The 16,988-nt window shown below is 38.9% G+C and overlaps 1 protein-coding gene across 1 annotated transcript; it reads right to left on the minus strand.

The window, feature by feature from the left end:
• Nucleotides 1-3,458: 3,458 nt before the first annotated feature.
• On the minus strand, nt 3,459-11,742 carry LOC123684963. Its single transcript, XM_045624492.1, has 2 exons — nt 10,902-11,742; nt 3,459-10,813 (listed from the first exon to the last, which is right to left on the minus strand). The coding sequence occupies exon 2, from the start codon at nt 7,641-7,643 to the stop codon at nt 3,561-3,563; it is 4,083 nt and encodes a 1,360-aa protein (XP_045480448.1). The 5' UTR covers nt 7,644-10,813; nt 10,902-11,742; the 3' UTR covers nt 3,459-3,560.
• Between the last annotated feature and the right edge of the window lie 5,246 nt (nt 11,743-16,988).

Consider the following 16,988-nt stretch of genomic DNA (forward strand, 5'->3'; position numbering starts at 1 on the left):
CTTAAAAGTAATTTGAACGTTCGTTGAAGAATATTTGGCTAATTTTAAAAATGAAAGTATTCTTCATATTTTCTCGTACAAAGAGCCGTTTCGAGTAACTTGATCTTAAAAAATTATCTGTAAAATTCAAAAAATTTGGTTCTTTGGCTGAATACAACTCTGTTCTGTTGTGGAAAAAACCACAGAAATGAATATTTACTATGATGTCATGTCTCAGATTTTAATTGAAGTACTAGCCAACTTACTTTGAAAATGAAGTTATTTAATAAAGCTCACCTCAACTCCTCGATTTGATTACAAATTACTGAGCTTTAGCACAGCTCTGATAATATGAAGATACTTCATTAAAATCAACATTCTATTTTGAAAAATCCAGATCACCCTTGAAGCCCATGTTTTGAAAAGTTTCCACAGTAGTCCCATTATAAAAACAATCAATATCCGAGAATCCCATTAGAGACTGCTGCTATCGAATATTACAGTATTCTTCTTCAGGTCATTCAAACTTACATCAAAACATACTACTAGGTACATACTAGACAAATTTTCATATGATTGAAATTGAATACTTATATTCTTTTACTATTCCACAAATTCATCCTAAGAGCATATGATTGACATATTTCCAAGAGGGCCATAATTGTTTTAATGTGAAAACAAATTAGGTGAGTTAAAAGAAACAGGATATTCAATCGTGGATATTTATATTGAATATTTCTCATTTATTTTCAATGCCAAAATCAAGATGAATTAAGTAGTAGAGTTGGCTATAATGTAGGTACACAATTAGAACAAATTTGATTACAAGTGGAGTCTAATATTTTCCATTGATAACAGAGCCATAAAATTTTAGATATTTCCATACTGATGGCTTCAAAAATATTGATGCATATCAATATTTTCATGAGATAATTGGAACAAATCGAATGCTTCATTTCATAAGGGAATTGCTTTCTATCAGAATGCACAGTGATTTATTTTGTATCCACACAAATGTTTTGGAAGTTCTTTTTGAATTTCTTGAAAATATGTACGGAACTTCAATATTTTGTTGGGTTTCTTCAAATCTTCGATGATTTTCATTTCATGCTAACATAATTTCAAATATCATATAATGGTGGATTTATGCACCAGTCCTAAGAACTAAGACTAAACCACAGAATAGAGAGGTAATACCTCTCTATTCTGTGACTTAACCTAAGAACTAAGACCTAAGAATTGAACGCTAACAAATCAATGAGGGCGTTTATGCACGTTTCCTAAGAACTAACACTAGCAGGCCAACTGTTAACTAAGAACTAAAGGCTCAGGTACTAACGAGTACCAGTTTCTATCATTTCATATTCTTTATTCGTGTTTATCGATGAAAAGTATTAGGTGTATTTGAAAAAATTGAATTTAATCTTTTCACAATAAATATCAACGTCAAACATCAAATACTGCACTATAGATTGGTGGTGTAGGATCAGAGAAACAGGAAAATGATACTCTGTTAGTTCGCCGACGTTTCGGACAAATTTATTTCCATCCTCAGGGCTCTACAAAATTTACGGAAAACATCATTTGCAACATTGATGAAGGTGTTTACAAAATAAAGGAAAGATGAGCATTACTAAAAGTTATTGACTAGAAAATATCACAGAAAAGATGGTCTGGTATAATTTAGATATACAAAGAAACATTATAAAATTCAAAACATTTTTAGTTTAAAATAAGAGTAAAAATAAAAAGTAATATACACACATATAGGTACAAACGAAGTACTTACTAGCTAGACAAATGTATCTTCCCAAAATCATCTCATTAAAATTCGAATCAATTCTCCAATATTTCACGTATAAAGAAATCATAATATATTAAAAAGCTGGGACAAACAATGCGACCGATGCATAGATAGTACGCCGACAGACGGAGGTGAAATCAAAGGAACAGCGGACTCGAAACAAATTAGGGTAAAAAACTTAGACGTATGTATGTGATGCGCTGAAGTAATGAAGTCGATAGGGGCTAGAAATCTTTATTTTATTTTATTATTAAAATCAAGTTGTGACTTTCGTTTAGGCAATGTTCGGCCAAGGCTGTTTTAGGGTTGGAGATCGGCAAACGGACAGACCTAATGTGTCCGTTAGAATACAGGAACACATTAGGTCTGTCCGTTTGCCGATCTCCAACCCTAAATCAGCCTTGGCCGAACATTGCCTGAACGAAAGTCACAACTTCAATTTTGAGGACGTCAAAATATTAAATAGGGAGCCATACTTGAGCTTGAGCAATCGGCTAATTTTTGAGATGTTACAAATAAGTATCCATGACTCAGTAAATTCTAGAGCTGACATCCAACAACTTAGCCGATTTTATTATTCCTTATTGAAAACAAATATCCAACTACGGAATAATAATAAAATAAAATAAAGATTTCTAGCCCCTATCGACTTCATAACTTCAGAATAACGAGAGACATGAGGGAAAATAACATAATCCATTTCATTGAAAAAATAAAGGGGGAAAATTGGAAAGATCTGTATGCACAAGACGCTGAAAAGCAATACAATATTTTCCACAACAGATTTTACGAAATATTCAATGCTTTTTTTCCTAAAGTAAAAACCAAAATCAAGGAACGCAAAAACTACACCGTAACAGGAAAAATAAAGGACCTAAAAAACAAACTAGAGGCAGCAAAAACCATCATGCAAGCCAAAAAAGACCAAACAAGTAAGAAAATCTACGAAGCCTTAAAAATATCATTGAAAAAAGAAATAACTGACTCGATAAAAACAAGAAATGAGATCAAGATCAACAATGCAGACAATAAAAAACAAGAGATGTGGAGATTGATCAATAGGGAAACAAATGGAAAAAAAAAGTCCAACACAGGGAATGAAAGAAGTAATAGTATTACAGCAGGAGACCTGAATGGATTCTTCTCGCTGGCGGGCAAGGGTGCAGACCCGGACCTGGAGACTTCAATTGGACTGCTTCAACACAGTAAGTAATTGTCCGCAAAAAGGGGTTTGCGGTCAATTTCAGATGAATTTTGTTACTAATATTGAACAACCAAAAAAATTGTGAAATGCAACTTACCCCAACGGGCTGCAGAAGAAACCTAGGCGAATCACCGCTAATCTGGTTCCAAAAGGGAGGTTCCAAGGAAGGGAATTCAGGGGAATTTACCTCCCTTAAGTACCTGTGGCTTCACCTGGCTGATGATAAATTCAGGGCACTTCACGAATAGTTGTTCAATATTATTTGGTTCACTAACACTATTAGATGACGATGCAGAAGATAGATGAAAATAAATTAACTAATTATGATGAATTATCAGAAGATTAATCAATTTTGTCTCTTTTGAAACTTTTCTATTTAGCACGTACGATCGATATATTAAAAATCTGTTCTCTTTCTCCGCTGACAGCCGATACGAAATCAGATTCTACCGGGGTCGTTCGAGAAGAAATACGACCGTAGTTCACGACTGAACATGCCGCCTGCCCTGAAGTGTCCCTTCAGTAAGATAACTGAACTGAAGAAGTGAACAGACGAAATAATTCAGGAGCAATCTACTGAGTTGGAAGAGGACACAATTTAACGACTGGTCGCCGAATTGTCCCAGACGCAGTGGCAACATCAGCAACGCGGGTTGTGGAATCAGCTCCCGGAAAAACAGATGATATACGACCGATAGACCACTTTAGAGGAGGAAGATTGTCATCTCGAATGACGACAACGGTACCTGGAAGGATAGGGGTAGATGGCTGCAACCACTTGTGACGTTGCTGCAAGGTATGCAAGTATTCCTGACGCCAACGCTTCCAGAAGTCCTGCTGAAATCGCTGGACTAGTTGCCAACGAGATAACCGGTTCACAGACACAGAACTGGCATCGTTGTCAGGAGGAGCTGTTAGGGACCGGAAAACCAAGAAATGCCCTGGTGTAAGGGCCTCAAAATCAGAAGGATCAGATGATGGAAGATACAGAGGACGAGAGTTGAGGATGGCTTCAACCTGAGTGCAGATGGTGAGAAACTCCTCGTAAGTGAGTTTCTGCTCGCCAATAACGCGAGTAAGATGATGTTTAGCAGATTTTACAGCGGCCTCCCACAGGCCGCCAAAGTGAGGACTGGAAGGGGGTATGAATCGCCAGTCAGTTCCGGACGACGAGGCGGCATCACAGAGACTCTGCTGATGTTGTGGAGCAGACAGTAAGCGGCCAAGGTCACGAAGGTAGTTATGAGCACCAACGAAGTTGGTACCGTTATCCGAAAAGATGACGGAAGGATGACCTCGGCGTGCAACAAAGCGCCGATAAGCAGCGATGAACGCTGCGGTTGACAGCTCAGATGCCAATTCTAGATGAACTGCTTTAGTAGAGAAGCAGATGAAGACAACCAGATATGCCTTCGTGCTAACGGCTCCGCGTAGTCGTGCACTCGTCACATAAAATGGGCCGGCGTAGTCGACACCAGTAGTTAGAAAAGCCATAGCAGATGATAGCCGCTCTGGTGGAAGATTGCCCATTGGCTGTATTAGAGGACGGGGCTTGCAAGAAAAGCATCGGTTGCACTTGCGCAGACGATTGCGTACTACATTACGTCCGTCCAATATCCAGTACCGTCGACGAATGTATGAATGAGTAGCTAAAGCACCGGCGTGCAGAGGACGATAATGGGCATCATCGATTATCAGATGAGTGAGATGATTGTCCTTCGGTAGAAGAACAGGATGTTTGTGTCGATATGGTAATAAAGAGGCTGAAAGGCGACCTCCAACTCGAACAAGTCCATGCTCATCGCAAAAAAGGTGAAGTTTCATGATGAGTCGATGACGAGAAGATGGTTTCTGCAGCTCAGCCAGCTCCTCGGCAAAATGAACAGATTGAACCAGACGTATTAAGCAGATCTCTGCTTCCTGAAGCTCAAAAGAGGTGAGAAAACCTGTGCGAGGTAAAGCTGAACCACGAGCATTCAGTATGAAACGTCGACAAAAGGCAATGACGCGCTTGAGTCGAAGATACGAAGAAAAACGGTCAATCATGGTGGGTTCACCGGAGACAACCGTCAACACTAAAGCGGAGAGCGGCTTGGCTTCTTCGTCCACTTGATCAATTTGAGATGAATCAACAGAGGACAGGGGCCATAGAGAGGAATCGAGAGACAACCAAGGAGGACCGCGCCACCACAATGGGTGGTGATGAATATCTGAGGGCATCAATCCTCGAGAGGCGCAATCAGCTGGATTGTCTTCAGATATCACATGCCTCCAGCAATTAGAAGGAATCAAATCCTGTATCTCGGCGACTCGATTGCCAACAAATGTCTTCCACCTATGACTCTCACCACGGATCCACGACAAGGCAACGGAAGAATCGCAAAAGGCAATGTAGTCAGCACTGAGATTCTGTAAAACGCGGGTAGACAAATGATGCATGAGTTTTGCGAGAAGATGGGCACCGCAGAGTTCTAGACGAGGCAGGGACATTGCCTTACAAGGAGAAATTTTGGATTTGGCCGCTAGAAGAGACACGTGGAATCGACCGGACGATGTAGGAGTGCTTAGATAAACGACTGCAGCATAGCCGGATTCAGAGGCATCACAGAAGCCGATGAAGCGATGAGCAGAAGAAGAAACAGCAGGGATGAATCGTGGTATGTGAAGCTCTGTCAAAGTGGGAAGCTGGGATTGAAACTGCAACCACCGGTTTTGAATCTCATTCGAGAGAGGTTGATCCCATTCTAGATGAAGTAGACAGAGCTGACGAAAGAAGATTTTGGCATAGAAAGTGACTGGAGTTAGCCATCCCAAAGGATCGAAGATTCTAGCCATCTGACTCAGAACGTTCCGTTTGGTGACTGTCGTTGAGTTTAAACGGACGGAATAAAAGAAGTGATCAGATGCAGGACTCCATCCAAGTCCCAGAATTTTGAGACTTGGTTCACGGTCAAGAAGAAGGGGGTCAATAGAGGAGGATTCCCTACGATGATCAGATGGGATACCGTCTAGCAGGGGAAGATGATTAGTAGCCCATTTACGCAGCTCAAAACCACCCGCCATGAGCAGGTCTTGAACCTGCTTTCGCAATTTAAGAGCTTCAGATTCGGATGAACAGCCGGTCAAGATGTCATCGACATAAATCTCATTCAGCAAGACTTGCCTTGCCGTAGGAAATCTGAGTCCGTCGTCCGAAGCTAGCTGATGAAGGGTTCTAAGTGCTAGGTAAGGAGCCGAGGAAACTCCATAGGTGACTGTGTTCAGACGATAATATTGGAGGGGTTCCCGTTTGGAGAAACGCCAGACGATGCGTTGATAATCCCTCTGCTCAGGGCGTATCAGGATCTGTCGATACATCTGTCTGATATCGGCAGTAAAAACAAATTGATGTAGACGAAAACGAAGCAGAAGAGTGGAAATGTCCGCTTGCAGCTTCGGGCCGGTAAGCAGAAGATCGTTTAGGGATTTGCCATTAGCAGATGCGCAAGAGGCGTTGAAGACAACTCGAATTTTAGTAGCAGGATCATCTGGACGGTGTACAGGATGATGAGGAATATAATAAGGTTCATATCGAGGATGGTCAAATGATTCAGGAACCAATTCCATGTGACCACTCGAGAGATAATCTCGCATAAACTCATGATAGGCGACACGAAGATCAGGGTTATTTTCTAGACGATGTTCTAGTCGAAGAAACTGCCTAGTCGCCACATTGACAGAGGTACCCAGACGATAAGATGAGAAGGGCAAACCAACAGTGTACCTGCCAGTGGAGTCACGAGTGACTTCAGCGCGATACAGAACTTCACACTCCTTCTCGGCAGGGGTCAAAGGAAGCACGTCAGGTACTTTATCGAGTTCCCAGAAACGCCGAACGATGTTGACAAGTTCCGGATCTGAATGACGCGGGGAGCTCAGAGGGTCCGTGACGACCGGAGAACTTATCACATCAGATGATGAGATACGGGCAGAAGCATCAGAAGAATCAGTATTGTCCGAAGGAACATGGCAGGCGGCCTCTGATAGAAGGACTTTGGGCTGAGAAGGGAATGGAGAAGACACAGCAGATGATGACCCTGCTGAAAATGAAGGAAAAGTATTTTGACTAGAAGGTCGAATGCGACCATGAACAGTGGCCGGTGAAAAGGACACGTGTTTTGTCTTCCTCCGATGGCGAGCATACGGCCCATAAAGTACCCAACCTAAGGTGGTAGATAATGCACCTGGAAGCTCAGACGATGGGCACAAGGTGCCAGGAAGAACTAGATGAGGAAGCACATCCGAGCCGATCAACATTCCAATGGCACGAGGAATAAAAAAGAGTGGATCAGCCAGGCTGAGTTTCTGAAACTCAGGCCACCGGCCGTTGAATGCTTTGACAGGAAGAGGATCTATTTGGCTGTCAATAACGTAAGCTTTGATGATAAGATTGGGAGGATCCCCTTGGTGATAGAGAGTGACGTATGCGTACCCCTGAATGCGAAACTGATCCGCGTTACTCAAGGTGCGAAGTTGAATGGTTTCAGGGTGGATGAATAGACGAAGCTTGGAGGCCCACTCACGGGTGATGAGGGTGTGCTGGCAGCCGGAATCCAGGAGAGCACGGCCGAACAGGACATTCCGCCGGTTATCAAGACGTATCCAAGCGGTAGGCATGAGATAGTCAGGATTATTGGTCTGACGCAAAGAAGACCGCGGAGATGAAGACAGATGATAAGAAGAGAACAGACGGAAAGACGAAGACAGATGTTTGTTTGACGGAGTAAGACAACCGCGAGATGACCAGTGCAGTCATTCGGAACCACTTCCAGAGGAGTGGGAAGAATGAAGGGGTGGTGAAGCTGGCGAGGCTCGAGACGACACTGAACCTGCCGCCTCAGGGCTCCGGCGTGACATCATCGAGATCCCCGCTGATCGAGCCCTTATTGAGGTGCCCCGAGAGGTGACAGCACGGGTTGGCTCCTCTGATGAAACAGAGGGCAAAGAAGGACGTTCTGCCGTTGAAAGGGATTTCCTTCCAGCATAGGAAACGGAAGGGGATGCAGTGGCAGCAGATGCCGCGGCAGCAGATGCCAGATGGAGAATTGTATGGTGTCGTCCCCCGCATGTGTGACAGCTCTGACTCGAACTGCACTTAGCGGTGGCATGGAAAGACGACATGCAATTTCTACATAGCCGCCTTTCAGTCACGAAAGCTCGTCGCTGATTAACGTTCATGGCCTTGAACTCACGACACTGGCGAACAGAATGATTCGCCGAGCAAAACACACACGCGGAAGACGACGAAGGGCACGCACCAGCGTAAGCAGGGCGGCGAGGATGCACACCAGAGGATGAAGGCACAGACGATGGGGAAACAGACGCTGAGCCTGCTGGAGATTGAGGTCTTAATGATCCCTTCGGCGCAATGGATGAGGTGACGGAAGTGCTTTCCAACACTCGCAACTGTCGATTGGTGAATTCGAGCAACTGAGCGAGAGTGGGAAAGTCATCAGAGGATAACTGTCCCTCAAACAAGTGGCGAGATGGTATATCGAGGTTGCGCAAAGCTAGTGAAAACAAGAGGAAGTCAGCCAGATCTGAAATGGGTAATGCCTTGATGGCATGAATGGCATTCTGATGCGTCGTGACGAATTTCTTCAATTGTGGTAAGGAAGACACAGATGCGGGCCGTGAATCCAAGATCTGATTCACATAAAGATTCGCCAACCGACGAGGGTTTTGATACCGGGAGTGAAGGGCTTGATAGGCCAGAGGGTAATTCACCGAATTTAATTGAAATCCAGAGATGACAGATGCTGCTTCACCAGAGATGGCAGATGCCAAGAGGTGAAACTTCTGAACGGGCGCCAGGGAATTGTTCTGATGTACTAAGGCATCGAATAGAGCGATAAATCCGGGCCATTCCTCAACCTTGCCCTGAAAGCAAGGCAGGTCAACCCGCGGAATAGGTAGCTCAGCCGATGACAATGATGGCGCCTTAACAGACGTAGATGCGGTTAGACGACTATGGGCGGCACGTACATGTAGGCAAATTTCAAAAAATGCCTCGAATTTTGATGGTGATCCGATCTGACCAGGCTCCTCTAGCTGAGAATTGAGTTGGACAACTAACTCATCAGCCTCTCTGAAAGTCTTTTCCACTTTGACCAACTCAGTCAGACACATGTTGGCCACATCGACTTCTGTGGTCAAATCCTTTATTAATTTAAGAAGAGTAGATGCTGCAGAAAATGCATTCTCGCGCTTTATGACTGATGTTGCTAAAGAGGCCTTCAATTTATCCATTGACGGCATTTTAAATTGTCGAATGACCCCGGTATGTATATCGGTATAAATTAATTCCGAAAAATCTAAGAAGAACAGACGATGTGTTTATCGTTGAAGATAATGAACAGATGACGCGCGATAAGATAACCGTGTTATGAATTTTCAATAACTACCCAATTAATGAATGAAAATCAAATCACAAATTCAATCAGATGAACGGAAATGACAATTAGACTGAATTAAGGGGGTTTTAAGATATTTTCCCGGGTTTCGGCACCAATAATTGTCCGCAAAAAGGGGTTTGCGGTCAATTTCAGATGAATTTTGTTACTAATATTGAACAACCAAAAAAATTGTGAAATGCAACTTACCCCAACGGGCTGCAGAAGAAACCTAGGCGAATCACCGCTAATCTGGTTCCAAAAGGGAGGTTCCAAGGAAGGGAATTCAGGGGAATTTACCTCCCTTAAGTACCTGTGGCTTCACCTGGCTGATGATAAATTCAGGGCACTTCACGAATAGTTGTTCAATATTATTTGGTTCACTAACACTATTAGATGACGATACAGAAGATAGATGAAAATAAATTAACTAATTATGATGAATTATCAGAAGATTAATCAATTTTGTCTCTTTTGAAACTTTTCTATTTAGCACGTACGATCGATATATTAAAAATCTGTTCTCTTTCTCCGCTGACAGCCGATACGAAATCAGATTCTACCGGGGTCGTTCGAGAAGAAATACGACCGTAGTTCACGACTGAACAGTAAGTCAAACAATTCAGATTCTCTTTTTATATTTCCTGTAATTGAAGGTGAAATAATAACAATCACGAACAACCTAAAAAATAAAACCTCGAAAGATTTCATCTTTACTGAAACGGGTTATCCCTTACATAAGTAGACATTTGTGTAAGATGTTCAATGATTGCATAGATCAAGGCATATTTCCCGCTAATCTCAAAACAGCAATAATAATACCTATATATAAAAAAGGAGAGACAGAGAACTGTTCTAACTATAGACCAATATCCATTTTACCTAGTTTCTCAAAGATTTTCGAGACGATACTTAAAAACCGCTTAGTGGAATTCTTGGAAAAGAAATCTTTACTACACTGTGGTCAACATGGTTTCCGGAAATCTAAGTCTACTATAACGGCTATGATAGATGTCCTTGAGTGTATCTTGGAGGCACACAACAACTGTGAAGAAGTGGAGATGACATGTATTGACTTAAGCAAGGCGTTCGATAGTGTTGATCATGGGCTGCTCTTGGAGAAATTACAATATTATGGTATAAGAGGAAGTGCACTCGCAATATTTAGATCGTATTTGTTCAATAGACAACAAGCTGTAAAATGGAGAGAGGAAATTTCTGGCTGTCAAACGATAGAGAGAGGTGTACCACAGGGATCTATTTTGGGTCCCATATTGTTCATCCTCTTCATAAACGATAATTTTCATAACACTCCATCGAATAAGGTATGCACATATGCGGACGACACTTCCTTCCTGAACAAATCTTCCTCTAGATCCAACTTGCAAGAGAAGACTGAAATGAGTGAAGCTAGTGCTACTAATTGGTTTTTGGCTAATGGTGTACAAGTGAATACATCCAAAACACAAAAAATCATTTTTACCAATAAAAGGGAGGAAAACTCGTCGATTAGGTATCTGGGAGTGGAGTTCGATTCGGGTTTGAACTGGAAGAATCACATATCGAGTTTGTGTAGAAGGTTGTCAACTTCCATTTTCATTATCAGACGAATGAGAATAATTTCTAATTCAAATATTGCAAAACTAGCATATTATTCGTCTTTCCATAGCTTGGCTGTTTATGGTGTCATCCTGTGGGGACAGAGTGTCGATGTTGGTCGAGTTCTTCTTCAGCAAAAGAAAGCAGTGAGGGCCATTTTCGGAATGAGGAGTATAGACAGCTGTAGAGAGGTTTTCAAAAATGAAAGGATTTTGACCATAACAGGAGCTTTCATACTAGCATGTGTTAATTACGTTCATCAAAATCAGAACAAATTCCCTAAGAAAGCTTCCTTTCATGAATACAACACAAGAGACAAAAATCACTATTCCATTCCATCATCAAGAATTAAGAAAACCCAACAAGGCCCCAATCACACTTGTCTGAAATTGTACAACAGACTACCAGAAGAATTTAAGAAACTAAGTTCGGCTGCTTTCAGTAGGAGAGTGAAATGTCACCTCCTAGAAAAAACGATCTATAGGTTGAGCGAGTTTTTGGACGGATGATATATGTTTTTTTTTTCTTTAAGTACCTTTGTTTTACTTAATATTGTTTATGTCCCATATACATAATAATTGTTCTCAGTCTTCGAGTATTTTTATATGAGTATTTATGTGTTGTATTTGCATATTGAACTTTTATCTAGAAGTATGACTAATAAGCCCTTGACAAGCCATGAAATTTTTTGATGGCAAATTATTTGTACATGTATTTTCTATATATATTACTTTATCATGTGCGAATAAATTATTATTATTATTAAACAAAATAAATTATTATTATTACTTCAGCGCATCACATACATACGTCTAAGTTTTTTACCCTAATTTGTTTCGAGTCCGCTGTTCCTTTGATTTCACCTCCGTCTGTCGGCGTACTATCTATGCATCGGTCGCATTGTTTGTCCCAGCTTTTTAATATATTATGATTTCTTTATACGTGAAATATTGGAGAATTGATTCGAATTTTAATGAGATGATTTTGGGAAGATACATTTGTCTAGCTAGTAAGTACTTCGTTTGTACCTATATGTGTGTATATTACTTTTTATTTTTACTCTTATTTTAAACTAAAAATGTTTTGAATTTTATAATGTTTCTTTGTATATCTAAATTATACCAGATCATCTTTTCTGTGATATTTTCTAGTCAATAACTTTTAGTAATGCTCATCTTTCCTTTATTTTGTAAACACCTTCATCAATGTTGCAAATGATGTTTTCCGTAAATTTTGTAGAGCCCTGAGGATGGAAATAAATTTGTCCGAAACGTCGGCGAACTAACAGAGTATCATTTTCCTGTTTCTCTGATCCTACACCACCAATCTATAGTGAAGTAAAAATTTTTGGATCACCACTTCAGATCTTATCAAATACTGCGTTCGGTATATGCCCACCGGTGCGGAGCGTGCGGTGTAAGGTGTAAAAGGCTGATAGGTCACGTGACCACGGAGCAATAGGTGCGTACTTGATTTGCCGAACGATGACGGAGCTGATATCGAAGAATTTTTGAATGTGTTTTGTGAAAAGAAAAAAAGCAATTTCGTCGATTGAAATTATTGGAGACGGCCAGACTAGATCTAATTTGTCTCCTCGTGATATCAGGATGTATTCTACATAATGTGTTCATCTTGAAAGAGTTGAAAGGAGATAATCCTGAGGATATTGTTGATGAAAAAGTTGGAAATTTTGTAGACATCGAAAATATGTATCATCAATCAGGGAACCAATTAGAAGAGAGTAAAAGGAATTTTATAATCTATTCTTTGAACATGGATGAATGATTTCTTCGCTGAGATACAATTATGTACTTCGTAAAATGAACCTTTATTCTTAATAAAAATATTTGTTTCCTAAATGCCTTTAACATATACAAACATAAGAAAAACTCTAAATATATAAAGAGATTTTGCATAATAAGCTTATAATTCATGAATATTGTATTTCCAAAATTCTCAGATTCGTGCATGATGTTCAAAGACAACCAATGCATGTACCTATTTTCAAACCAATCCTTAATTTCTAATTTTTAGGTTCAAAGCTTCATACGATCTACCGGATTTCAAAAGAAAATTAATATAATCAGAAAAGGCTTCAATTGTAATATTTGTAATGCCCGGTTTAGTCTCCTCTACAAAAATAAATGTATTTCTTATTGTAAAGCCTCCAATTTTCATTTGTATTGTCCTGAATATAAAACTTATTTGTGTTCAATATAACCTCTTGAAATTAAAAATTCCTATCCCACAGAATTTGGCGTACTTCTTTTCTTCATTTTGATGTTAATATTTTTGTAATCTATGGTCCACAGTTGAACCCTTTTCTCCGTCTACCTAGGCGGTGCGAAAGGTTAAGCACCGGTTCATTCGGTTGACATTTGCCGAACGCTTAGGCAGCGAACGGTGTGACATATACCGAACGCAGTAAAAGTATATAGTCTAAGATCCCGATATAGAACGACCTTCACCGAGATGCTTATTTGATAAAACGTATTTTATATTTAATTTAACATGTCAATGAATATATCACATATGGGTTGCCTAACAAATTTTAGTCCAGAGTAGGTTTAATTAATAATTAAAAAAATTTTTTTTTTCGAACATTTCACCGGTTTGCTTATTAGATAAATTCTATACCAATCGAAAGTATGAAGCCCATAGAATGTGCAAACGTTAGGTTGCCTATTTTTTTCCGGTCACAACTCTCGGGTTGATAGGTATAAACAGGTCAATCTATACTAGCATTTTGCAACGGTCTGACTATTTAATCAAAATCAATATGATTAAAGATTATTTTATTATGAACACGGTGGTATAGGGTTGCCTGCGAAAAATCAGTCCGGAATCCCGGTTGTCGAATTTTAAAAAGTTAAATATTGCTGCGAGTGAGGACACAGCATAGCAGCTGTTTGAAGTCCGTCCAGTGAAAGAAAGAGAGTGCGCATGCTATTTGTTTTTGGAAATGAAAAGGATAGCGATAGACTCGTATACAGTGTGACCAGATTTAGTAGAAATCTACTTTTTTAGTAGATTTTTCGCATTTTTAGTAGGAAGAAATCCTTTGGTAGATTTTAGTAGATTTTGGTAGTTTTAAAAAATAATAATATAATAATAATAATAATAATCCCTTTATTTCTTAATGCAAATTTACAATTCTGCGGTAAGAGTGACGTCATAAAATTTAATTCACATAATAAAATTACAATGAAACATACTTCTATAGAGATGAAAATAAACATCAAATTTCTCAACTATTTGTGAAGTCTGCACACTTCATAAAACTCTTATATGTTATATGGTTCGCAGATTATCAGGAAATCAGCTAGCTCTTTTTTCAGGTCTTTTAAATTTCTCATCTCATGGAATCTCCTTGGTAAAGCATTAAAAATTTTTATACACATATATGTTGGGCTATTTTGTGTCAAGGTCAATTTGTATTTCGGATATATATATGGGTTTGTTTTTCTTGTGTTGTTGTTATTTTCATACTCCTGGAACAGTTCTCTACGATTGAACAAGAACATAGCACATCTCATTACATATATTGCAGTGACGGTCAGTATTCCCTCTCTCTTGAACACACCCCTGCATGAATCCCTATATCTCATACCACATATTGTTTTTACTGCTCGTTTTTGAGTTGTGAATATTTTGTTCTGTAATACACTATTTCCCCAGAATATTATTCCATATGACATGATAGTCTGGAAAGTGGCTGTGTACAGAATGCTTATTGTACTCTTCTGAACATGGTTTTTCATTACATTTAATGTATAAATAACAGAATTTAGTTTTTTGTTGAGGCTCTCTATTTGTTTTTTCCATTTCAAGTTTTTATCTATCCAAATTCCTAGAAATTTTACACTATCAGAAGGAATAATTTCAATATTATTTAGTATTAGCTGTTCAGGTATTGTGTGGCCAGTTCGTTCACTGTGAAAGATAGTACATTCCGTCTTGATCATGTTTAATCTCAATATATTGACTCTACACCATTTTTCTACCTCGCCTAAGATGGTATCTGCTCTGTTTATTGCTGTCTGTGGTTCCTCAGCTGTTATTACAATGTTTGTGTCATCTGCATAAATGGTTGCAAAGGTTTCGCAAGGACGTTTGACGACTGGTTGAATTTTTTCTGTGCATATTTCTGGAAGATCATTTATGTACACTATAAAAAGCAGTGGTCCCAAAATACTTCCCTGTGTTACTCCCATCGATACTTCTAGTTCCTTGGATGTGCATGTGTACTCATTTGTTTTCAGTAGGATCTTTTGCTTTCTATTTTGCAAATAACTTTTCATGAGTTTCAGCTGATTGTTTCGAATGCCATAATTTTCTAATTTTTCCAGTAGTATCGTATGGTCCACACTGTCAAATGCTTTGGTCAGATCAAGAAATAGGGCTAGTGGTATATGGCCATTGTCAACAGCGGTCATAATTCCAAGAGTTACTTCATATATTGCTGTTTCCGTACTTTTTTTATTTATGAATCCGTGTTGATGAGCAGATAATACTTTATTTTTGTTGAAGAAAGATAATAACCTATTTGCTAATACCTTCTCGAATATTTTTGACCATGATGATAACATGCTTATTGGACGGTAATTTCCTAGATCATCCTTATCTCCTTTTTTATAAATTGGCTTAACTATTGCCATCTTCATTGCTTCCGGAAATACACCTTCTATGAATGATTTATTCATTATACGTGCAATTACTTCCGAGATTAGATGTATTGTTTTCTTGATGACATACATGGGAATTTCATCGTAACCTTTGGAAAAATTTGTTTTTATTGTTTTTATGGTCTTTATAATTTCTTCAGGTGTCACTTGGAATATAAACATCGACTTCTCTACCCTCTTGATTGTGGTGGACTTCTTTTCTTCAACCAGCTGATTTGTTGTGTTGTTTGGAGTCATATTTACATAGAACTTGTTGAAGTCATTAGCAAGTCTGATGGGATCCCCTTGTTGTATGGCTGGATAGGTTTCATCCTTATTTTCTGTTGTTAGGTTCTTTATTATTTGCCATGTAGTTTTTGTTTTGTTGTCTGAGAAATTGATTTTGTCTGAGAGGTATTTTTGCTTGTATTCCTTTATATTGTTGTCATATTCCTTCTTAACTTTTTTATAGGTGTTCATTAGTTCTGGTTTTGTTCTAGATGCTGTGTATAATATATCTAAATTCATTTTTATTGCTTGGATTTTCTTATCATTTTTATATGGAATTTTTTGTGATGAGCTTATTTTTATATTGATGTGTGGAAAATGTTTTTCAAATAGGTTGTTGTAAATTGTGGAAAAAAACCTCCACTTACCATCCACCTCATTATCAGTAAATTGATATAATTCCGACCAGTCAATATTACTTAGTTCTATGCCAAATTTTTCAAGTGATTGTTCGTTCACATTACGTTTTGTTATAATTTTGTATTTAGTTGTTACATCTCCTATCATGTTGAATCTGCAGGTTATGGCAAGATGATCTGAAAGATGGGGTTGTAGTATTGTTACAGTTTCATCTTCGATATTCGAAAAAATATTGTCTATGCAAGTTTTAGAAGTAGGTGTTATTCTTGTGGGTTGGATTATTAAGGGTCTTAGATTGTACATCTCTAGTATTGACGTCATAGTTTGGGTGTTCTTATCTTGTTGATTCAACATGTCTATATTAAAATCACCTGTGATCATGAATTTGATGTTTTTTGTTCTTATAGTAAGTGTCTTTAGTATTAAGTTCATTTTTTCAAAGAAAATATCTACATTTTCAAAGGGAGGTGTGTTTGGTCGATAAATGCATATGATAATTAATTTTATGTGATTGTTTTCTTCATATTCTAGAGCTGTGCATTCGATCACACGAGGGACATTGAATTTGTCCATTTCTTTTCTTTTTTTGCATTTGTTATGTAGTTGTTCTCTGACATATATTGCACATCCTCCATGCCTATTTATTTCTCTGCAGAAAC

The sequence above is a fragment of the Harmonia axyridis genome, chromosome 7 (genome assembly GCF_914767665.1).
Source record: "Harmonia axyridis chromosome 7, icHarAxyr1.1, whole genome shotgun sequence".
Lineage (NCBI taxonomy): Eukaryota > Metazoa > Arthropoda > Insecta > Coleoptera > Coccinellidae > Harmonia > Harmonia axyridis.